This window comes from Halichoerus grypus, chromosome 10 (assembly GCF_964656455.1).
Source record: "Halichoerus grypus chromosome 10, mHalGry1.hap1.1, whole genome shotgun sequence".
Taxonomy (NCBI): Eukaryota; Metazoa; Chordata; class Mammalia; order Carnivora; family Phocidae; genus Halichoerus; species Halichoerus grypus.
Window position 1 is genome coordinate 21,059,374 of NC_135721.1, and position 24,750 is coordinate 21,084,123.

Sequence of the window (24,750 nt, forward strand, 5' to 3'; positions counted from 1 at the left end):
CTATCCTGAGCTCTAGAAGGGGCAGCATATACTATAAAGGAAACGTGGGGGCTCTAGAAGCAGATGGACCCTCATTCAGTCTGGCTGTGTGATTTCATCTGAGTCCATTTTCTTATCTATCAAAGGAGAAGAGTAACGTCTACCCTATAGAATCATTTTTTTAAAAATTTAATGTGCTAAAATAGAACATAACATTTACCATTTTAGCCATTTTTAAGTGTACAGGTCAGTGACATTAAGTACATACACAATGTCGCTGCAGTAGTCCATCTCCAGGGGCGGGCGCCTGGGTGACTCAGTCGGTTAAGCGTCTGCCTTCAGCTCAGGTCATGATCCTGGGGTCCTAGGATTGAGTCCTGCGTCAGGCTCTGTACTCAGCCAGAAGTGTACTTCTCCCTCTCCCTCTGCCCTTCCCCCTGCTCATTCTCTCTCTCTCTGTCTCAAATAAAATCTTTAAAAAAAATCCATCTCCAGAATTTTTTTTTTTAAAGATTTTGTTTATTTATTTGACAGAGAGAGACACAGTGAGAGAGGGAACACAAGCAGGGGGAGTGGGAGAGGGAGAAGCAGGCTTCCCGCTGAGCAGGGAGCCGGATGCGGGACTTGATCCCAGGACCCTGGGACCATGACCTGAGCCGAAGGCAGATGCTTAACGACTGAGCCACCCAGGCGCCCCATCTCCAGAATTTTTTTATCTTAACTAGCTGAAACTCAGTACCCATTAAATATGACTTCCCCATTCCCGCCCCCAGCCCCAGGCAGCCACCATTCCACTTTTTGTCACTGTGAACTTGACTACCCTAGGTACCTCATCTATGTGGATTCTTACAGTATTTGGTTCATTTGTGACTGGCTTATTTCATTGAGCATAATGTTCTCAAGTTTCAACTACATTATAACATGGCTCAGAATTTCCTTCATTTTTAAGGCTGGATAACATTCATATATACCACAATGTGTTTATCTATCTGTGCATCACCGGACCCTTGGGTTGCTTCCACCTTTTGGCTGTTAGGAATAATGCTGCTATGGACACATATATCTGTTTGAATCCTTGCTCTCAATCACAGACAGACTCATTTTGAGGATCACACAGGATAAGAAATGTTAAGAACACTGCACGTAGGGATGCCCGGGCGGCTCAGTTGTTAAGCGTCTGCCTTCGGCTCAGGTCATGATCCCAGGGTCCTGGGATCGAGCCCCGCATCGGGCTCCCTGCTCGGCGGGAAGCCTGCTTCTCCCTCTCCCACTGTCCCTGCTTGTGTTCCCTCTCTCGCTGTGTCTCTCTCTGTCAAATAAAAATAAATAAAATCTTTAAAAAAAAAAGAACACTGCACGTAGTAGGCCATCCGTCAGTGTGAACCCCTCTCCTGAAAGTGCGTGCAGCCCCGGGGGTTAACTGCCACAGCGACCTGCTGTTTTCAGTGTCAGTGATGTCACTTGCTCCGGAGCAAGCTGCTTCTCAGTCCCTGCAACGCGCCCATCTGCCATGCCTGGGAATTAACACAATTCATTCCAGGGTTTAAAGGAAATGTCTTAACCGTGAAAATGTGCATCGTCTCACGCATGCTTTAACATTCCCTCTCCAGTTGGTATTCATGTATTCCTCGTTCCAGAAGCAAGAGAATGTTAGGGCTGATGTATATACTTCCTTATCAGTTGACTATTTTAAGTATTCCCTCTAGGAGCCCTGAAGCGGGGCGAGATCACCCCAGGCTCTGAGGTTCTGGGCTTAGTTACTATTTCATAGGTATCAGATGTGTTCTTAGCATTACAGAAGAGAATGGGATTTGGAGTAAAAATATCTAGCCCCCAGTCTTGGCCCAGCTCTAAGACACCGAGGTAGGCAAACCGCTGTCCCACGTGGTGGTCGTGGTTGATGAGGGGAGGACTCTGCTGTGCAGCTGACCCACTCCTGGAGCACTCCGTGCATCGAGGGAGAGAGGGACCAGGTCCTTGGGCTGGGGCGCAGCCCTCCAGGAGATTCTCTCTGGGTGTAGTTTCATCCAAAGCCCCTGGAGTAGGGGTGACTCTCTGCAGCCTTGGGCGCCTCCAGGGATGAGAACCCCAGAGCTCAGGAACCATCATCCTTCCCTGCGGGGTCCTCTGAAATGAGAGGTTCAGCCGCCAGCACCGCCGAGTGAGCAGCCCCCCAGAGAGTCGGCTAGCACCCCTTTGTACTTAGGAATTTGAGACAGAAGGGAAAGAGGAGGAGAGCTCTTGCCAGCCTCCTGACCTGGGCGTGACCCAGCTGCTCCGAGCAGCAGAGCAGCAGGGCCCAGGGCCGTTGGGCTGACGGGAGGAGGGGAGGTGACGATTTGGCACGGAGTCTCAGACCTTTCTCTGCCTTGTCTGCAGTGCTGCTGCTGGGGGCGGTGTGTGTGCCCGGAGTCTACCTGTTGAGCTGATGTCAGGGCTTCAGGAGCAGATGCGTTTGTTCACTGTCCCTGAGACCCCAAAACTGCCCTGGTTTGTTCACTCTTGGGGAGGGGGCGCTTAGGCCTCCGGGGGGAGGCAACTTAACCTCTAGGGTAGTTCCCCTCCTCTTGAAGCCGTTGAGCCAGGGAGTTTCGTGCCTCGGTAGGAGGGTTTGCTCGGCTTCCATAACCCCGTGCCAGACTGGTCTAACTCCTAGACCTTGGCTCTTCTTGGCTCTTCTTCCCAGTGTTCTTCCTGGTCTTATCTCCATCTTAATCCTGTCCCACGTGCTGCCTCTCAGAGCCCTATCCCACATCACCTCCTCCGACTCACCTTGTCCCCCTGGGTGACCTGTTAGCGATGACTCCCACGGTCATAGCTACAGCCTGGGCACCCCTGTGTGCCTCCCCCAGATGCAGCCGTCCACCACAACCCTGCTCCCCTCCCAGGGATCCCACCTTCCAGGAATGGCACCCCCATCCTCTCAAGCTGGAGCTCGCTCGCCCAAGACCACAGGACTCAGCGATACAGCCAGAAGTCGGATCCAGGTCTGCCAGGCTCCAGAGTTCGGGCTTCTCTCACCGGAGAGCCCGCCTCCACACACTGCTAACAAGCATAAAAATGCAAATGTCACCCTAAGCCCCAACCAAACCCTGGGCCAGCCCTGAGATGCCTCCCCCTTTATTGCTGTGCTGGATCTCTGCCCGGACCCTTTTGTGGGCCAGCCCTGCCCCACCCCCCCGGGCTCCCCACTCCCTCAGCTCTCCCGGGCTGCTTCCTCTGCCCCTGCTGCCGGCTTCCCTGGCCCCTCACGATGGCATGTTGATTCCAGCCCTCTCTAGTTGATTCTGCATGCAACTCCCGCAGGAGTGTTGGCTCAGCGCCACACTCCTCTAGTTTTTCCAAACCTTGCCCCTGGGAATTTGACTCCATTTCCTGTTTTGCTAAGAGGTCTGGGACCAAGGGTCTGGGCACCCTCTGATCATCTCCTCCTTTCTCGATTCCCTACCGCTCTTGAGTGGATGGGAAGAGGGGTCCCTCCCAGCCTAATAGATACGAGGATCAACCCTCAGTTTCCTCATCGGAGCAATGGGGACAGTAATGTACCTCTTTCACAGGGTCATTGTTAGAGTTAAAGGGGCACAGAGCACGTGCTCAGGGGGTGTTGGTTATCATTAGTGATGTTCATCTCCACTTGGATGTCCCTCAGTGGGCTCTGTCTTAAGACGAACAAAAACTCCCTTCCCTCTCCTCATACTGTTTTTTCAGCCACACAAGCATGAAACCTCCCTCATCATTTACATCACCTCCCCTTCTAGCATCAAACCTGGCTGTTACCGCTTCTTCCGGAAAACAGCTTTCACGTTTGTCCCTTCCATTCCCGTCCCCAAATTCAGGGCCATGACACTGCAGCGGGCACTCCATGGTCAGAGTATCGGCAGTCAGACTTCATCTTCTTCCTCTGCCCCGCAGCCTGCCGTGACTACAGACCTGTCCAGGGCTGGGGGTGTGGCAGCGTCCTCCTATAAACCCCGCACTCCCTCAGCGCCCTCAGGACCACCGCCTCCTCAGGACACAAGTTGCTAAACTTTGCTGACCCGATGGAATCCAGGTTCAGCAGGGTCCTCACAGTCTGGTCCTAACTAGACCTGCCTCGGCCCAAACCAAACAGGTCTACTGTCTGTCCTCCGGCTGTGCCCCCGACTTTGCCCACACTATCATGCCCACCTTCCAGCTCTTAGCCTGCCTACCCAGTATAGCCTTCCCTTCCTTTGGCCTTTTGCACTTGATGCTGCCACCAAAAAAAATACTACTTTTTTTTTTTTTTTAAGATTTTATTTATTTATTTGAGAGAGAGCATGAGCAGCGGGAGGGGCAAAAGGAGGGAGAGGGAAAAGCAGACTCCCCGCTGAGCAGGAAGCCCGCCCAGGACCCCAGGATCACGACCAGGACCCCAGGATCATGACCTGAGCCGAAGACAGACTGACTGAGCCACCCAGGCACCCCAAGAGGAATGTTACTTTTGATGCCTTGTACTCTCACAGTACTTCGAAATCATCTCTATTACAAATGAACTTTTTTCTTGTCCTGTTTGCCAACCACATTTCTTGCTTCTTCTGGAGCATCTGATACGTGTCCAAGAGGGCACATAGTGTATGTATTAATGCTACCTACAAATTATATACTTACTGGCCATAAACACTATTTATTAGGCTCCTACTATGTGCAGGCACTGTGCTAAGTGTTTTACATACATTTTCTCATCTAATTAGAGTAACCCCATGGATATATATTATCTTCATTTTACAAATGAGGAAATGGAGCTCAGAGATAAACAACTTGCCCAAGTTCTTACAAGTAAGTGATGGGACTAGGATTTAAACCTGGATCTGCCTGCCTTAAAGTCCAATTCTTGTCCTTATACTATTTTGCCTTTTTTTTTTTTTAAAGATTTTATTTATTTATTTATTTGACAGAGATAGCGAGAGAAGGAACACAAACAGGGGGAGTGGGAGAGGGAGAAGCAGGCTTCCTGCCGAGCAGGGAGCCCGATGCGGGGCTCGATCCCAGGACCCGGGGATCATGACCTGAGCCGAAGGCAGACGCTTAATGACTGAGCCACCCAGGTGCCCCTGTTTTGCCTCTTAATATGCCTGTACATGGCAGCCAGGGTAAGTGTGGGGAAAATGTCCTTTTCCCAAAATATATTGTGGATTGAAGGTTGCCTGTTTCCTCTGCAGAAAATTCAAAGAATGAAATGTGAGTTTTAGATAGGGTAATGCTTAGAGTAAGAGCATTGCAAGGTCAGACGTGGGACCAGGCCCCCCCAGATGGTGTGGGAGAGGCTGTGGACACAGAAGGCGGGAGTGGAAAGTGAAAGGAACTTTGGGAGTGCAATTAATTGCAAATGTACAATTTAGAGAAAACCAGTCAGCTGCAGGATGAGCTCCACAGGCTATAAATTACAGGTCAAGAGAAGGCTTGAGAGCTGTCTGCAGCCACAGGGACAGAAAGGGTAGCCCCAGGGAACTGATCACACATCAATCGGATGCCCTGCAGAAAAGCTAGGGGGTTTTTTGGTTTTGGTTTTGTTTTTTCAGAGAAAAGAGGCATTTGATAGAAAGGGGTGGGGGCAACTGCAAAAGAGACTGGAGCAGTGGTCAGTACTCTAGAGGCCTGGAAGGGAATTGTCAGAGAAAGAGTCGGTGTCCCGAGCCCCCCAATGTGAGCTGGCTGAGTTGGTGAAGCTCAGTGTAAACCTGTAAGAGCCGGATCACCCTCGATCAGGCAAGTGTAGCTAATACAAATGTGGTACTCCTTGTTCAAAAATTATGAAGAATTTTAAGATGATGACAGCAAAACATTAAATACCAAGCAGAGAGCCTCTCTACATGCAAGGCACAGTGGGACCCCTCAGGCCACGAAAGATACGGACTGAGTGCCAGGCATGGTTCTAAGCACCATGCATGTGTCATCTCACTTGATGAAATGCTCAGGTCCTTCTTTTGGAGAGCTTCTCAAGACATGGTGGTGCTTAAGTGCTGGCTTTCCAGAGGGCCCATAAGCAGCTGACAGATCCCTGATGGTGAAGGAAGTTACTCAGAGCAAGAGAGAAACCACCGAGCTAGTGATTTTTTTTCTCTTGTACTTTGGGAGATTGTGAATAAAAGATAGAAGATCATTTTAATGTGCAAAGAAAAAGAACTGGTTCAGCACTTCCATGAGAGACAGATCTAGCTGAACCAGTGCTGCCTTTTTCAGCTGCTTCAGTCAATGTAGAAATGTTTGCATCGTGTTCACTAGTCAACAAAACACATCCAAATACTTATTTGACTCTCCATGCTGGAGCAGTCCCTCTTTAAAGACTGAGTTGCCCTTGATCTATAGGTCTAGGCAAAAGCAGATCCTGCTTTTCTGATTCCAGTCACCTCCCCGAAAACAAATCCCCTTTTCTATGCGAAGTATAGAGCGTTCTATACACTCCAGGAAGCCCCTCCCCCTTCCCCAGTGAAAAACCCCTCGGATTAGCTCTGGCCCAACTGCCTTCTCAACAGCAGAGCACAAAGTTTGTGCCTTGACCTATTGGTTCAGCCTTGGAACAAGCTTCTTCTTTGGGAGAAGGGTTGCGGGGCAGGAAGTGGTGTGGAATTGGAAGATAAAAATCTGATGAACTTCTGAAGCATAAAGGCGAGCTTTCTATCAGGTTTAAGTTGAGTTTCAGTACAAGTTCTGGCCAAGTGTGTGCCTGGAAAGTGGGTCATAAAATGGATTACCATTAAGTATATTGGGTTTTATTAGGAAACAAATGGAGGTGAGCATTACTGAACGTCAAGTAATTCCAGATTTACCCAGCAGAATATCACAAATGTCAAAAACAAATAACAGTAACCCTTTGAAATACTCAAGTTATGTTTCATCTCCTGCCAAATGTGTATCACGATGCTGAGTCTGTTGGTTAAACAAATGGTCCCAATATCCATATTAACTTAATAGTGAGAGATGTGAAGTCCCACATTCACAATAAAAACAAATGCCACATACTCAGTGGGGGGTGCTTGGCTGGACAGCAGTTTAGGTAAAAACTTAAGGACCTGTGTTGGTAAATGGGCAGCTGTGGTCAGCCACGAGGCTCCGGGAGAACCCGGTAAATCGGCTGGCTGTTCCCTGGGCCAGGCCGGTAAAATTGGAAGTGCGCATGCGCCGCGAAGCTACACAGCCGCCTCCTGGTTACCCTATACCCTGAACGTGGGGACTGTTCGTGTGTGAGCGGGAATACTCACGCACCATGTGTGGTGGTAAACGTCCATGAACTCGGAATTGAGTATCTACGTGGAGGAGTATTCATACAGTTAATTAAAGTGAATGAAATAGATCTTAAAGATGTTGAGTTTTGGGGCGCCTGGCTGGCTCAGTCGTTAGGCGTCTGCCTTCGGCACAGGTCATGATCTCAGGGTCCTGGGGTCGAGCCCCACGGGGGGCTCTCTGCTCAGCGGGAAGCCTGCTTCTCCCTCTCCCACTCCCCCTGCTTGTGTTCCCTCTCTCCCTGTCTGTCAAATAAATAAATAAAATCTTAAAAAAAAAAAAAAAGATGTTGAGTTTTTTTAAAAAGCAAGTTGCAAAAAGGTATGGACAATCCAATACCATTTGTGTAAATTTTTTAAATTCACAAAACAAACATAGTCAAAGCATAAGAACATAGATGGGAGCAATTTATATCAACCTCAGGGGAGAGGGATGGAGAACAGGATGGAGGGCTTTGTTTGGATTGCTTGTATTCCATTTTCTTTAATGTTTTTTAAAAAAACAGCAGAAAGTATTAAATCTGTTATGTTTGACTAGTGGTGGGCTCATGCCTATGTGTTGTATTATTTTCTATACTTTTTTTTTTTAAAGACTTTATTTGACAGAGAGAGACACAGCGACAGCAGGAACACAAGCAGGGGGAGTGGGAGAAGGAGAAGCAGGCTCCCCGCTGAGCAGGGAGCCCGATGCGGGGCTCGATCCCAGGACCCCAGGATCATGACCTGAGCCGAAGGCAGACGCTTAACGACTGAGCCACCCAGGCACCCCTATTTTCTATACTTTTACTGTATGTTTGAATTGTTTCATAACTTTAAAAGAAAGTATTTTGAACACATAAGCATGGTTAACTAAATTTTTTTAAGGATTTATTTATTTGAGAGAGAGAGTGCAAGTACGTGGGATGGGGGGAGCGGGGAGGGGCAGCGGGAGAAGAAGAGAGAGAATCTGAAGCAGACTCCCTGCTGAGCGGGAAGCCCCATGGGGCTTGATCCCAGGACCCTGAGATCATGACCTGAGCTGAAACCAAGAGTCAGACGCCTAACCGACTGAGCCACCCAGGCGCCTCACATGGTTCACTAAATGTTAAATATTTAGCCTCCTCTAAATTTATGTTTAAAAAGGATATTATAAATAAAGTAATGTAGTCTATTAAATAGATTTCAGAAAACTAGAAAAAAATAAATAACTCAGACTCTCATCACTCAAAACAGTCCTTGTTAATGTTTTGGTCTATTTCCTCCTATGTTTTTCCTTGTGTGGGTGCCTGTGTGTTTAAACATACTTCTCAGCATCTTGGGTACACATATTGAATTCTGCCTTTTTCGCTCATTATAGTATCACCCTTTTTCCATGTTATGACTTAGACTCCATGAACATCATTTCTGTTGACTTCCATTAAACATCGTCCACAGCTTGCTCAACCAACACCATTTTTGCATAAAACCAGGAACGTTCAGCAGTCACACAGCCCCGTGTTCGTAAACATAATCCCTTTGAAAGCCTCAGGAACAGGATTGGGTCGTGCTCTCTGTTGATTTCTAAAGGCTGTTTTGTGTGGGATGACAGTAAAAAGGTCTGTCACATCTGTGATATCACACTCCCAGGAAGACAGAGCTTGTCGGCATTCGTCCCGTGGGTTGGAACTGTACATATTTTCAAAGCCAGCTCTGTATATCTTGCCTGACAGGAAACAAGTGCTCGAACATCCTTGTACATCCAGCATCTGGTCTGGATTCCTGAGCCTGCAGCTGGGGGAGTATTTGCTGATCCTGTTAAACTCTTGTTTTGAGGCCGGAGGTTATAGCAGAAATAATTATTCCAGATATTTATGTGCCCCTTCCCAGCTTGCAGGTGCTCTCACATCCATTGCCACTAGATCATCTCTGGGCCCCCAGGAGGTGAGGTGCAGAGCGGGCACACAGTAAGTGGGATTTCAGCCAGTAAGTGGGAAAGTCAGCACCACCGTCCTGGGACACCTACCAGAACTCTTCAGTTACTGTCCTTAGACTCAGGCAAGAGGGGCCATGTCTGCCCAGAGCCCATTGTCCTCTTCTAGACTCAGGATCCCTGGAATTCCCTAACGAACGGTCCTGAGCACTTCCAGGACCTATGCAAGCTTGAATCCGTCCTCTTGGGGGCCAGACTACCAGTGTGTGCACGCCTGGGTCCAAGGGCAGCATTTTGCAGGGAGTGAGCAGATCTTAGACCCGCAGGCTGCAGGATGAACCCCAGGGTCAGGGGTGTGAGCTGGGGGCAGGTGCAAAGGCTGAAGGCCAACATCCCCTGCAATGTAGCTCAGAGCTACAAGGACTCCCAAGAGTTCTAAATTCAGGCCTGGCCTTCTCAGCCATATACTTGTCAGAGTAGTAGGAGGATAGAATGTATTCTGTGTAACAGATTGATCTGTAACTTTTAACCATTTTAGAGATTCATCACATGGACCTCCTTTTCTACTCTTGCTCTGGGACCCACAGATCTTAAGAAAAGTCTTGGCTCTCTTATCATACTGTGCTGTTTCCAGGTCCCCCTTTTTCTATCCAAGGCCACACATACTGAGGGGAGTGCAAAGGAAAACAATCTAGAACCAATAAAACAAGTGTATAAAATAAATAAAACAATTTAGTGTATAAATTCCCAATATCCGACACACCCCATGTCCACATGTAAAGGCAAGAAATGCATTTCAGGGCAGGATAGAGTACAACCACCTGCTGCAAGGATGAATCAGCCTGGCAGATCCAGCCGGATCACAAATAGAAGCCAACTAGTAAAGCTACAATCTGCTGCTCTTCCCCTTCTCTCATTTCCCTGCCCCCTCACCCCCATCCCGGTTCCCCCTTTGTGTACCGCAGAACTACCGCCCTCTGTTGGTTGTTTTAAGCCATGCAAGAAGTGGGACCCCTGACATCTTGACAACATGGAGAGTTTTCTCCCTGGCCAAGTCAGGGTCAGCGTGGAAAATCTGTGTTGCAAGAGTTTTCATTTTAATTGTTGTTTGGCCACAGAACTGAATTTTTTTTCAGTTCCCCATTCCCCAGCAATATTTCTGATTTGTGATCAAGGATTTGACTGACTAGAGGAGCATGAAATCATCAAGACAATTTCATTGTCCTGTTTTTCTCCCTTACAGAAAACGGAGATAAACAGCCAAAGTCTGGATAATTAAACACACATTAGGACAGACTTCACTCCGTCCATTTTATTCGAGATGTTTCACTTGACTTTCCCAGCTATCCAGCAAGGAAGCTAATTTAGGTAAAGCTTAGAGAGGTTAAGTAGCTATTATAGTAGCTATTATAGGTAAAGCATGTCAGACAGGTTAAATAATGTGGCTGAGGTTATCCAGCTGGGAGGTGGCGAGTGGGGACTCAAATTTTGGCCCAAGTTGAAGGACAGGTTTTGTCCAAACTTTTACTCATTGGAAAAAGAGAGTCAACTTCTATCAGAGCACTCACAGAGTAGTGGAGCCCTCTCTTAATTATTCTGTTTTGATGAAGTTTTGTTTGGGAACAACACATTAGCCTGGAACAGCCTTTAGTCAATGCTAGTTCTGGAAGCTTGTGCAGGTCACCCAACCAAACTGGTTTAAAAAAAAGTATGTGTGGGGGAGGTGGATCTTTAATACAGATTTGGTAATTATTCCTGGAGGTATGCTTTTTTTTTTTTATTACAAGTAGGCTTTTTAAAGATTTCTCTTGAAGTGGTATCTTGTGGAGATTGTGAATAGGATAATTTTTCATTGATAAATCATACAGGGACCTAAAAAGTGCTCTATCTCAAACAAGATAAATGGAAATGAACTTAATGTGCTTGGAAAAACTGAAGACAAAAACCCCCATGTGGAAGGTGCATATGAAAACTTTGAATAAAATTGTTTCATGAAGGGGCGCCTGGGTGGCTCAGTCGGTTAAGTGTCTGCCTTCAGCTCAGGTCATGATCCCGGGGTCCTGGGAGTCCTGGGATCAAGCCCCGCATCGGGCTCCCTGCTCAGTGGGGAGCCTGCTTCTCCCTCTGCCCCTCCCCGAAGCTTGTGCTCTCTATCAAATAAATAAAAAATATTTTAAATAAGTAAATAAAATTGTTTCATGAAATACGAGAGAATAAAACAAAATGGTATATCCAAATTAACATTTGCTTCGTTAGGATTTAAATACGTCTGGGTGACTAAATAAATATTATAAATAGACACATTACATTGAGCATTTGGTTGCGTCATCTACGTACTCCAGTTGGCCAGAATCATTGGGGGTGGGGGCAGTCTGCTCTTTGGGAAGGAGAGGCTGGCCTCAGGCTCCAGTAACACACGAAGTGGTTTTTCCAAAGCACCAAGCCACACCCCGAGACAAGGAAGAAGCAGGTTTGTGTGCTGGATCCACAGTGGGGGTGAAGGTTACACACTGGGTCCTGCATGTCCAGCTCCTTACAGTTTCCCAAGCGTTGCTGCACTGGGGACTCACAGCCTCTTGCTTGATAGGGTCTGTGGTTGGCCCCCCGTGTCTCCCTGCATCGGCGACTCCGGTGTGGGAAGGGATGTGACAAGACTGCTCTTCCTGTCCCTGCAGGCGGCGCTAGTCGGAGGAACCACCATGGTCATCGGCCACGTCCTGCCTGATAAGGAGACCTCCCTGGTGGACGCCTACGAGAAGTGCCGGGGTCTGGCCGACCCCAAGGTCTGCTGTGACTACGCCCTGCACGTGGGGATCACCTGGTGGGCACCCAAGGTAACAGTGCTGGCTGGAATCCCAAAAGAAGAATGAAAGCTCTCTGAGGCAGAGGGGCAGTCTGGTCGGAGCCGGCTAGGTTGGGGTGCTCTCCCACAGGTGTGGGACCCCCCCACCATCCTAGCCCCCCCAAATGCCAAAAGAAAAAAAAACACAGGATTCCACAAGGGGGTGAGAAGGCTTGTTCTTGATTTAAAGGGCCAGTTTTCCATCAGACGCAGAAGGCCTAAGACAGAGGTGTAGGGAGCTCTGAATCCTTGCTCAGCTCACAGCAGCATCTCTCGATGGCAGCGGCGCCTAAGGGGGCTGCTGCTGAGTAGTGGGCAAGAGTCAGGCTCCAAGGGTCGTGTCGTTTTCATGCTGGACGGGACAGCATGGCCCTGAGGGCTCAGAACAGAACAGAGGGTGCTATCCTGGCTCAGTGCTGCCTGGAACAAATGGACAGGGCCCCTTCTTCCCTCTGGGGGCCCAGCCCCCACTCTGAGAGCCTGGAGGCTGCTCCTGGCACATGGCTGAGGCTGCCTCCCACGGAGCCATTTCTCACTTCAGCCTTTGTGGCCTTCACTTCTGGCTTTCCTGTCCTCCCACTGCCCCAGGCCCCAGGGCCACGCCCCGATTCCCACCTCCTGGCTCCTCCTAAAAACAGATAAACAGGCGTTTAGATTTTGCTTCATTTCTGGAGTTTTACTGCTTATTACCCCAGGGAAGCAGGCTGGGTGTTCGTTCTTTCCTCAATTCTGTATTAATCACCATGTGCCGGTTCTTGTGTGGGTGCCCTAGAATCATAAAAAGAAACGAGCACTGAGCCGCCGGGCTGGCTCCGTTGGTAGAGCATGCGGCTCTTGATCTCAAGGCCGTGAGTTCAAACTCCACATTGGTCATGGAGTCTACTTTAAAAAAACAAAACAAGGGGCGCCTGGGTGGCTCAGTCATTAAGCGTCTGCCTTCGGCTCGGGTCATGATCCCAGGGTCTTGGGATCGAGCCCCACATCGGGCTGCCTGCTCAGCAGAGAGCCTGCTTCTCCCTCTCCCACTCCCCCTGCTTGTATTCCCTCTCTCGCTGTGTCTCTCTGTCAGATAAATAAATAAAATCTTTAAAAAAAAAAAAACAAGCATTAAGACATTTTACAAAATCCTTCAGCTGTGGAACCTGGCCTGAAGGGCCTGACTCCCTTCTCAGATGGTAATTAAAAGCCTCGTGTACTTCTGCCCTTGGGTTTTAGCTGTGAGTGTGGGGCTCACCCAGTCTCCTCCGTTATTTCCGACCTGGTCCTTAGGAAAGGCCTCAGAGCCCCCCAAGCCTCACACCATGAAGACCTCCCTCCTGGTATTGGGAAAAGGCGCAGACCACCCTGAATGTCAGCCAGCCCCTACCACAAGTGGGGGTTTTGTTTATTTGGACAGCCTCCTGGGTGGACGACCCTACCCCAAGCTTCTCTATTCCCTCCCCGTCGAGTTGGCCTGGAATAGAGCGTCCATTCCGATTCTCAGCCACACTGAGGCCAGGCCAGCCATCCCTAGGTCCCCGGAGGTTGTGGGGACTTCCATGCCTCTAGAATTTCAGATTCTTTTTTGTTATTATCAAAAAATTTCTTTCTAACTATAGGTTTTAGAAACAGAAAAGAAGCCCATCATCTGGTCACCCCCCAACACAACCACTATTGTTTTAGCTTATTTCCTTCCAGTCTGTTTTTCACAGGTGCTTTTTACATAGTAACTCTTTCACTTAAGTGGGAGCATTTTTTATTTCGCTGCATGGTCTTCATGGAGATAAACTTCAAGTTATTTTCCTATTGTCAGACCAATGTTGCTTCCATTTTCTCATCCCAGTTTCCAATTTACATCCTAATAATGTTGGAATGAATCTTCTTATTCACATAGCTTTATTCATATTCCTAAATTAGATTTTTCCCAGGGTCTCAGGATTTTTTTTTTTTTTTTTTAGATTTTATTTTTAGGTAATCTTCATGCCCAACCTGGGGCTCGAACCCACAACCCCAAGATCAAGAGTTGCATGCTCCACTGACTGAGCCATCCAGGCGCCCCCAGCCTCTGGATTTTTAGCATTATTGTGCCTTCTTTGTAATGCCACTTCCATTATGGGGGCAGGGGGCACAAGCCGTGGGAGTAAAAGCTGTTAGTGCATTCACCAAGAAGGCTGCCTTGGAGTCAGAAACACAGGACAAACCTCTGGGATAGCAGAAACGTGCCTGTACAGTAACAATATAGGCTATATTTGTGTCACTCCTGACAACTTACCAAGTAGTTCTGCGTCCATTTGCTCATGTAACCATACAGCTGCCTGTGGGAGGAAAATGAGATACTGCGAGGTGGCGGGTGGTCATACAGTCACTCCGCCGACTGGCCCACATCCCCTCCATCCTGGGCCAGCATCCGCCAGCCCGCCTCTTGAACATCTGTACTCACGAGGCATTGCCTTTGCATTTTGCTCTCCAGGTGAAAGCAGAAATGGAGACACTGGTAAGGGAGAAGGGTGTCAACTCGTTCCAGATGTTCATGACCTACAAAGACTTGTACATGCTTCGGGACAGTGAGCTGTACCAAGTGTTACACGCTTGCAAGGACATTGGAGCGATCCCCCGAGTCCATGCTGAGAATGGGGAGCTCGTGGCCGAGGCAAGGCAATAGAGAATATTGGGAAGGGGGGAGGCTGGGGCGCCAATACAAACAGTTCTTAGGGGGATTCCTGACCCCCCCATCACCCATCCCACAATTTTGTTCAGAGAAAATAAGTTATAAAAGAAAGTGTGAGATGTTGACACCCCAAATGACAAATCTTAGTCAGAAAATCCAAACTTTTCTACTGTCTATGAAACAAAAATCTCTTTACAGTCCAGAATGGTATCTGAATCTTAGATAATGATGTCTTAGTTCTAATGATAGGATATTTAAATTCCATTATAGCAAAAGAATTTGGAGCACCTCTAAAAATATTTTTAATGAGATTTGGCATCAGGATAAATCAGAGTCAGCTCTCTGCTTTCCTGTTACCCCCCGCCCAACCCCCAGAAGAGCTGAGATATTATTAACAATCTCCTCACTGGTAGATGAGCCCCTTTTCACGCCTGGAAATGAAATAGGGTACTTCGGAAGGGTTAATCTAGGTGTTGCTGGAAGCTAGAGATTTGACTAGACTTTCAGTGGGGGCAATTCTGACTTTCAGACCAATTGTCTTGGATGTCCCAAGCCTGTTGGCTAATTACAGAACTGTAATTTTAAGAGGAAAAAATATGTTCAATCCTTATGAAGTGAAACTCAAGAGAGACTTACTGCAAGGGAGCCCTGTACTGATTCTGCCCTCTTTGGAAGATGAATACTACAGAAGTGAGAAAAGTAGCAAGCCTATTGGAATGGGCTACGTCCGGCATATTTTAGTGTCCCTGGGGTTTCTGATTTTCTTGTATCTGTATGGTTCTCTCAGTTTTCTGTCTTTTATTCAGGGTGCCAAGGAGGCGCTAGATTTGGGTATCACAGGCCCAGAAGGAATCGAGATCAGCCGCCCAGAGGAGGTGAGGAAAACTTTCTGTGCCTCTTGTCAGCTTCTTTCCTATGGATTCATAGAATCTTTAGGATAGAAGAGACATCAGTAAATATAAGTTGTGTATTATCGTTTTCTCCATGGGTGAAATTCTCATCTGAAGCTTTTCGGAGAACACCCTCCTCCCTGCTGAGGTTGACATGGCCTTAAGCTTCTTTGGGAAAGACTGTATGGGGGAAACCAGACCCACCCGATTTGATTCTGATTTCAGGGATCCGAGGGAGACAACGTGAGGACAGCGGGAATTGCTTTCCCCAAAATTGAATGGGGGGCGGGGGGGTGGGGGGGAGACAGAGTGAAAGGGCCTTCAGGTGTTAGAAGAAATTCTAGACTATAAGCCAGTGATTCAGCGTTTTCTGAATGACATCCCTTTGAGCACCCGAGGAAAACTTTGGACCCTTCCCACCAGAAACCAGAGGCACACCCATGTCCGTGCTCTCTGCCCCTTACTACCCCATGACCCACGGCGCTGGTAATGAAAAGCCCTGCCGTCCTTCTAACCTGTGGTTTTATCCTTGCTCAGTGCTGCAGGGCGTCCACACACATCCCCGATAGTCCCCCCCCTGCTGGAGAATTCTCCGGAGGGACCACATTGGACTTCTTGTCCTATGACCCTATTCAGACATCCTCCACCATTCGTGAGGAAAAAGCTATTTTCCATTTCTTCAAAGCCTTCAGTGCAGGGTGGTGGCTGCATGTCCCTGAGGGACGAGGAGCCAGAGACAGGATGTGAGGGCGCTGCCATCAGACAGACAAGGCCCTGGGTGTCTGTGAGAACGGGAGTGGGCGGGTGAGCACAGGACTGGGCTTCGCTCAGTTATAGGAGGGCAAGAGCAAGGCTTTGACTGTAGGATATTAATAGCATGAGTCATCACTGTCATGGTCTAGTGGTTAAAGGCTCCACGCCAGGGGAGATTTTGCTCTCCGGAGGACCTTTGGCAACACCTAGCAATGTTTTCGGTTCTCCCACCTGGGGGTGGCACTGCTGGCCTCTAGTGGGTAGAGGTGAGGGATGCTGCTTCTGGATCCTACGGTACCCAGACAGCCCCCACCATGAAGAATTACCTGACTCAGAACGTCCACAGTGCCAAGGTTCAGAAACCCTGGTCTGGGTTAATTTCCAGTTTGGTATTAGTGAGCCTCGTTCCTTTGCTACCGTGCTGAGGTGGCTGTGGAGAGAAGACACCAGAAAACACGGAGAGATGGGAATCTAGGTTTCCGTTTGCTTTTGTTTTGTTGCCTTTTACTTAAGGCCTGAGTAGCATCCAGCGAGGATATGCCTGGTGCTAAGTTCTCCGATTGCCTCAGGGGGAGCAGAGTGGTTGGAGCTTGGTGCTCTTGGGATGCAGCCCCTGTGGGTACAGTGGACCCTTCCAGCTCTGTGTTGGATATTCCAGAACTTTCTACAAAGTGGGCTCTTGAGCAGATGTGGGCTTGCTTGGGAGAGATGGTGAAGCTTGTTTTCTTCCGGTACTTTGTTTCTAACAGTTGGAAGCTGAAGCCACTCACCGAGTTATCACCATTGCAAACAGGGTAAGTAGACCCCAACTTGCCCTCAACCCATTCTTGACTCTGGGATCAGAAGCCAGACTCTTCAGTCTACACGGCGGAGTCCCATTCTGCCCTGGCTGCCAGCACCATGCCTGACTCGCAGGAACCCAGAACCGTTGGCTGGGTAAATGTTGTTATTCCCACAGACCTGGTGCCTAGGTCCTTCCTGCCAGCTCTCTATTCCACCCCCTTGAGCTTGCTGAGTCTGGCTTCACTGCTCAGGTGGAAATGGCTCCCATGGGAGGCAGGTGGGTTCAGGGGCCACAGAACCTCCCTGCAACTGAACTCTGCTTCCTGTAGAGGAATTCGGTAGATGTTTGCTTAAACCTCCACCTCTGGACCACTTAGAAGTTTTCCTTGGTATCGCTCAGGATCTGGGGGTGCAAATGCAGTGTGGTGATGGGAACCGAGGAAGGGATGTGAGGCCTTTACCAAATACAAGCTCTCAGGTGTATGCAAGTCACTCAACCACTCTGCTATACTATTTTGTTACCTAAAATTGGAGTGGTAATATCACTTCTCACGGGATGGTTGTGAGTCTCAAAGGGGGCAGAACAGGAATGGCAGTTAATAAACAGCAGAGCCCTAGACCAAGGTTATTTCTCCTTCTAAATGATCAGTAAAGAGTTCAATTTGCTCAGAGAATCTGAACCGTCGCGTCTAGAACACTGGTTTTCTAAGTGTGGTAACTGGACCGGCAGCATCAGCATTTGTTGGGAGTTTAGAAATGCAGATTCTCGGGCCCATGCAGACCTATTGAGTCAGAAACGGGGCATGATGCCCAGCCATCTGTTTTCAATAGCCCACCCCTGATTCTAGTGGGCACTAATGCTCCAGAACCTCTCCTCTGGAAAGACACGGACTCCCTCCAAGGGTGTAAGCCTGAGGGGTGGTGTTAGGAACACCAGGGAAAACACAGAGGTTGGAGGTCCAGCAGATCTCAGAATCAGACAGTAAAGTTGTGCCAAGCATATGACCTGTCGGGCCAGTTCCTAAGCTCTCTGTCCTCTCATTTTGATAAGCAGAGAAGGCATCAGAATAACATTTGGGAAAAGTTTCCCGTTAGCAATTTACAATGGACAGGGACATTGTTTTACTGGCGTAATGAGAGTTATGATATCAATTACTCCCTGATGGAAACTTACCCCAGAGTAAGGACAGATCTGAACAACACAAGTCCAGCTTCCTATTTTTTAGCTCAAACATATGCCCAGAGAAGCGAAGACATGGACCTTTGTCGTCCAGCTCAGCAGAGGAGAAGCTCATCGATACTACAATCCAGGTGTCCATTTGCAAGACCAGTCCTGTCTGACATGGACTCTGAACCCTGAACCTCCTGTATTTTGTTTCTTGTCCAGGGTGCATTCTGTCTACTGATAAAGCAGCCCTCATACAGCAGGCTTTGTCATTTTAGATACGGAGTATAATCCACGACTGTCTCTAGGTCCTCACACCCGTGAACAGAAAACAGTCCCTTGTTTTAAGTTATAAATCATCTTGATTTCGGCTGACCTCTTGCCCTGACATTCCCACTGACTCTGGGGCTGGGTGCTGCCTGCCTCCTCCCTGCTTCACGCAGTCCGTGCTCTGGCCGCCAGCCCCGCATTCCCGGTGGAAGACCCTCCCCCTGAGAGTGGGGCTGAGAGATACAGGGGGAGGTGCTGCGGCCGCATTGGTTTGGCTGGGGCTGTGCTCGTGCTTGGCAGGTTCATGGCGTTGATGCGCTCTCCTTCCCGCTGGGTTTCCTTATTTAGACCCACTGCCCGATCTACCTGGTCAACGTGTCCAGCATCTCGGCCGGTGAGGTTATCGCAGCTGCTAAGATGCAAGGTGAGTCCTGGGGCTGGAATGGACATGGGCATGTGGGGTGGGATTGCAGCCCTACGGGGCCCGCCAGCCCAGGGGCCCAGTGTATGCCCTGTTCTCTCCTGTCACCCTTAGGAGCACTCTGCTCTAGCCTGGGTCCAGTGAGTTAGAACCACTGTTTTCCTCTGCACATCTGTCTGCCTAACAGCTTTACGGAAGTGTCTGTCACCTCTCCTGGGTCTGGTCAAATTTTCCAAGTTTTCAGGCAACTCATTAATTGCTATCTTTTTGGCCTCTTGGGTTTTACTAGCGGTTGCCTTGGTAACCGACATAAAATCCTGGACCAGTTCCAATGGACATTTCAGGGGATGCTTTGGAAGTCCCTGGAGGAATAACAGCATCTGAGCCCAACTTCCCTCACAACCCCCCCCCGCCCCCAGCACCCTGAGTACGAGCCCCGGGGCGCCTGTGTTTCTGCTATTGCCGAGCACCCGGCAGCGCCTGGAGGTTTTTATCTGTGCTTGTGGTCTCAGCCGGCTCAGGGTGCCAGCGAGGGCCTGCTAACAGGAGAAACCAAGGCACGATCACAGACCTGGGGCTATAAATCAGAGCAAGGGCTCCCAGCCTTCTGGCAGGATGGCCTGCGAGATCCCGCCCCCTCCCGCCCCCTCCCGCCTCTCCCCTCCTGGGAGCCCCTGGCCTGTCTCACCTGCGCTATTGCCCCTCCTTCCTCCCAGCAGCGCCCCGTGGCCCCTGAGCTCCAGCCAAGCCGTGCTCCTCCAAGTGCGGCGCTGCCCCTCCTCGGCGCCCCTGCCCTTCTGTTCTTCTTGCCTGGAGCCAGCCTGGCGAGATGCAGCACTCTGGCCTTGAACCCAGCTGTGCTCTCAAACACCCTCGTGAGCTCGGGCAAGTCCCTTCCTCTCTGACTTCAGCTCCTTCACCGAGGACCATTCAGACCAATGGTCTCTCAGGTCGGTTGGCTTCCTACTCATGGTCTGACCTCTCTCCTTGCAGGGAAGGTCGTTCTGGCCGAGACCACCACGGCGCATGCCACGCTGACCGGCTTACACTACTACCACCAGGACTGGTCCCACGCGGCCGCCTACGTCACGGTGCCTCCGCTGAGACTGGACACCAACACCTCAACCTACCTCATGAGCCTGCTGGCCAAGTAAGGCGCTTCAGCCGAACACTGTGGCCCCAGAGCACAGCATTAACTCATGATAGGCGCCTTCCTGGGAATTTACGCATCTTCACCGTGATGTCCTAGCGGCCCCAAATCTGACCTAGAGTTAATTTCATGTGCCCGTGGGATGACTTGGCCCTGGTGACCCTCTCCAGGGCCCGTGAGATAACTGCCATCCTATGGGGCTTCCCTGACCACTCGATTTGGAGTGAGAGCTTCTGAAGTGTAAGAGGCGAGAGCAGCCTATAGAAAAGCGTGAACAGTGGTGATTCAGAATTTCAAGGGACATTGCTTTTTACGCTGAAGACCACTGCAGGGCTGTGGGATGTGGCCTCTGATGTGTCCTAGAATGTATGTGGGCCTTTCTGTCTCTTTGTTCTTCACCTCTCCCTGCTCTCATTGTTTTGCAACAATGTATCTCCCCACATGTGTCTCCCTCCTTTCTTTCCTCTTTTCCCTCTGCCTTCTGCCCTCTCTCCCTCTTTCCCCTCATCCTCCCCTTCCAGATCTCCTTTTCTCCAGCTTCTTTTTTTCTAACACTACTTTTTCCCATGTGATCCAAATCTAAAGGCAAAAGTTTAACCAACAGGTTGAATTCAGAGGGAAACAAACATGAAAAGCTTTTGTTTGCAGCTTCTTTCTTTCCTTTAGTAACATTTTGGGTAGAATCCATTGCTTTCTCTCCCTTTTGGTTACTAACGTCCAGTCTAGTTTAAATGTCCATCTCCTCCCTTCCCCACGCCCAGTTCTGGGCTGGGGGATTCTTCTCCACACCCAAGCACCAGCCTGTACTCCTGCTTCTCGGGCAGAAAGTGGCTGGCCTTTGGGGCCCTCTCTGGGCAGGGCACATGCCCAGTGTGGGCTCTCTTGTGCCTCCCTCACATAATCCCCTGCTCTGGGAGATGGGGTCCAGCTTGACCTCTTCCTCCTGCATCTTCCTAGCTTCCAGAGCTAGCGGTGTCCCTGCAAACAAGGACCCTGGAAGGCAGCTCAAGCCTGGCCACCTTCTGCAGTGTCTGGGGCCCAGCAAAAGCTCACCCAGCTTTGCCACTCTCCACAGTGGGAGGGCAGGCTGTCCCCATCCCAATGGCTCTCCTCACCCAGAGGCTCGGGGCAGGTCCACCAACCCACCTCCCAGGCAAAGGCCCACTGCGATCACCTCTGCTCTCTGTGGGTGAACCTGTTGAAATGTGCCCTCCTTGACTGCTAGGAGAGAGAGTAGGGAAGCCCACTCAAACCATGAAAAGAAGGAGGAAGGAAAGACAACAGGACTCTCCATTCTACAACACCTCAGTCTCCCTGCCTGTCCTCTGCTTTTATACACCTGGGGGTGGTGATAGGCCTCTTCTCTTCTAGGGTGATGGTGGGGACAATTGAGGGAAGTGGCCAGCCCTGACTGAAGACGGCTGAGAGGAGAAATGCCAGATCAGCTCTTACTTTTAAAGATGCTTTTCAGGGGCGCCTGGGTGGTTCAGTCAGTTAAGCATCAGACTCTTGATCTCAAAGTCGTGAGTTCAAGCCCATAGAGCCTACTTTAAAAAAAAAAAAAAAAAAAAAAAAGCTTTTCATTGGGAAAAACCAGCCTCCTTTTCATCATTATCAACACAACAAAAACAAACATGTATCATGAGCCCACTGTAATACTTTGGGCTCAGTTCCAAGGTCAAAGAATCTTTTGAAATACCTGCTTGCCACAGGCAATTTAACTGAAAGAACAGAAAGGTGGTAAGTGCCCCCACCCACCCAAATTCAGCTAGGCTGGGGGAAAAAGAGTATTATTAATTGAATAATTTAAGTTTTTATGTCTAGCCTATTTTTAATCTAAATTATGTAAATAAATTCGCTGAAGTCGAATTGTAATTTCATGTGAACTATTATGAGAATAGTTTCAATCCCTTTTTAAATCAGTGCATATTATAAAAATGTGCAATTTTATAGAATTTGGAGCATTGTTTTAACATTCTCATGATTGACAGGAATTTATGGTTACTTTCTTTTTGTCTTTAGGGCGCACTGTTGGTGATAAATGATATTATACAAAATACCTGATTGAAAACCCAGACACCAATGATCATATTCCTATAAGAGAATCTGTGCTGCTTCATCGTGATCTACTTTAGGATATGATTTCTTATATGTCAGTGTAAAAAGCATAATCTGTGGATGGGAGGATTTATCTTTTATTTAAAAGCTAATTTCTTTTTCCTTTTTTTACTGAAGTACAGTTGACACAGGATGCGACATTAGTTTCGGGAGTACAGCAGTGATCCGACAGCTCTGGGGCTTCCGCTGGGCTCACAGTGTAGCTATGACCTGTCACCATGCACCCCACCATCACAGCACCACTGACTAGGTGTCCCGTGCTGGGCCTTCCTTCCTGGTGACTTACTCATTCCAGAACTGGAAGCCCATACCGCCCCTACCCTTCATGCATTGTGCCCCTCCCGCCACCCCCCTCCCTTCTGGCAACCATCAGTTCATTCTCTGTGTAAAATCTGATTTCTTAAAGGGGCCAGAAGTTTTTTCATTTGAATATGTAAAATTTTAAAGGACTTCACAAAGCCAGTCATGTTTGAAAGTTTGTTTTTTTCTTTTTTTAAAGATTTTATTTATTTGACAGAGAGAGGCACAGTGAGAGAGGGAACATAAGCAGAGGGAGTGGGAGAGGGAGAAGCAGACTCCCAGCTGAACAAGGAGCCCGATGCAGGGTTCGATCCCAGGACCCTGGGATCAGGACCCAAGCCGAAGGCAGACGCCTAACGACTGAGCCACTCAGGAGCCCCTGAAACTTCAGAGTATGGTTGGTGTGTCCTATCTCCTAGATTCAGGGCAGCACTAGGTGACCTCAAAAGCCCCTTTGGAGGGGGCACCTGGGTGGCTCAGTTAAGCATCTGCCTTCGGCTCAGGTCATGATCCCAGGGTCCTGGGTTACAGCCCTGCATCATCCTCCCTCTCCTTCTGCGGCTCCTCCCCCAACCCCTGCTCATGTTCTCGCTCTCTCTCAAATAAATAAATAAGAAATCTTTAAAAAAAAAAAAAGAAACCTTCTGGAATGTGACCACATTATTCACACTTGCCCCAAGGGCACCTACTTGTGTGGGAATCTTTTTTGAAGGTGGGTGCTCAGTAAGACCTGGTTGAAGAATGGGAGTTGAGGTCCCTAACCCTCCGCTGGTGACTCTGACAGGCACCTCTTCTCATCTGATCCCTGCCTGGGCGTCTGGAAGACCCCTGAGAAGAAGGTGAAACTCTGTTGGGTTCGGCAGGCCCAGGGAACGTGGGCAGCCCTGAGACACCCTAGAACAAACCGTCTGCTGTGTGGAGAGTCCCTCCCGCAGTCTCTGAGAAGGTCCAGAGCAGCAGCTTTGGCTAAGGAAGACACCAGCCCATGCCTCAGGAAGAACAAGTCATCTCACTGTGGATCTGGCCAAGGACATTAGTCATTTGGCAACAGCTGTGACTGATGAGCCCTGCCAGGCCCCCGCTAGAGACAGCCCAACATGCAGCCTGACCCCAAATCATCTGAGGGCCTTACAAATATGGTCACCAAGCCAGTGAATGCCTTCTCCCAGTTTCCCCTTCTGACTCGAGCAGCCATCACAGCCCACGGGCACTCCCAAGGCTTTTTCGCCTCCTACAAATTAGATTCTCAGGGCTCCTGCTGTGCGGTCCCAGCAGTTGTCCCCCTCTCCCACATGACCCCCATGCTCCAGCCTGGACCCTGCCTGCCCTCCAACAGTGTTTCTTCCTGAGGTTGCCCCAGCTTGGGCAACGTGGGCACCCTTCCTCCTCCGCCCCACACCATCTCTGAGCCCTCGGCCTACAGAGATCTCTGAACGTGGCCTGGCTCTCTGCTGCCCTCATTTGGCAGTCTGCCGCCTCGTGCACATGTTCTCACCGTCCTGAGTTTCTAGCAAGCCCAGAACCCCCGGAGAGCCCCACCGCGCCATAGCCACCCGCAGCCTTGCATGGAGGCCAGCCTCAGTAACCGTCTGATGCTCACGGAGGGCAGGCGTGGTGAACTGGTTGACTTGCGCATCATGGCTGGGTTATGAAGGCAGACTTCTCTTCCGTCTTGTACCTCCTTTCCCCAATTCTGCACCATTGGAGCCCCCACATCCAAGAAAGCTCCAGCTGCAAGTTATTTAGCAAAGCTTAACACTGAACCTGTGAATGTTTTGCCCAGCACATGCTTGTCGCCAGCGGGAACTGGTGGGGGTTGAGGAAGGAGATGAGAGGAAGTTGGTATCTGGGCATGTGGCAGTGCAACCACCTCACACGAGCAAAATGCTAAGTTCAGTCTTTCTCTGGCCGCGATCTTCACTCTTAAAAGTCAACGTCCCAAAGGCTCTTATCAGTGTCTCCTGTGACGTTGACAGGTGGTGTCACACTCAGCCCGTATTCCCATTCTGCATATGAGTCAACTGAGGTTCACACAGATTAAGTAACTTGTTAGAGGGGCGCCTGGGTGGCTCAGTCATTAAGCATCTGCCTTCGGCTCAGGTCATGATCCCAGGGTCCTGGGATCGAGCCCCGCATCAGGCTCCCTGCTCCTCGGGAAGCCTGCTTCTCCCTCTCCCACCCCCCCTGTTTCTGTTCCCTCTCTCACTGTCTCTCTCTCTCTCTGTCAAATAAATAAAATCTTATAAAAAAAAAAAGGTAACTTGTTAGAGATCATACTTCAGAGGTCAGCTTTGCCTGGGTCC

The 24,750-nt window shown here is 49.4% G+C and overlaps 1 protein-coding gene across 2 annotated transcripts in view; it reads left to right on the forward strand.

Moving 5' to 3' along the window:
* Positions 1 to 24,750, forward strand: part of DPYSL5 (dihydropyrimidinase like 5) — a 91,732-nt gene that overhangs the window by 52,864 nt on the left and 14,118 nt on the right. For both annotated transcript variants that reach the window (XM_036090182.2, XM_036090183.2), the window contains exons 3-8: positions 11,784 to 11,942; positions 14,400 to 14,579; positions 15,404 to 15,472; positions 16,990 to 17,034; positions 18,807 to 18,882; positions 19,873 to 20,029. In XM_036090182.2, coding sequence (XP_035946075.1) covers positions 11,784 to 11,942; positions 14,400 to 14,579; positions 15,404 to 15,472; positions 16,990 to 17,034; positions 18,807 to 18,882; positions 19,873 to 20,029 — 686 coding nt within the window. The remainder of the gene's footprint in view (positions 1 to 11,783; positions 11,943 to 14,399; positions 14,580 to 15,403; positions 15,473 to 16,989; positions 17,035 to 18,806; positions 18,883 to 19,872; positions 20,030 to 24,750) is intronic.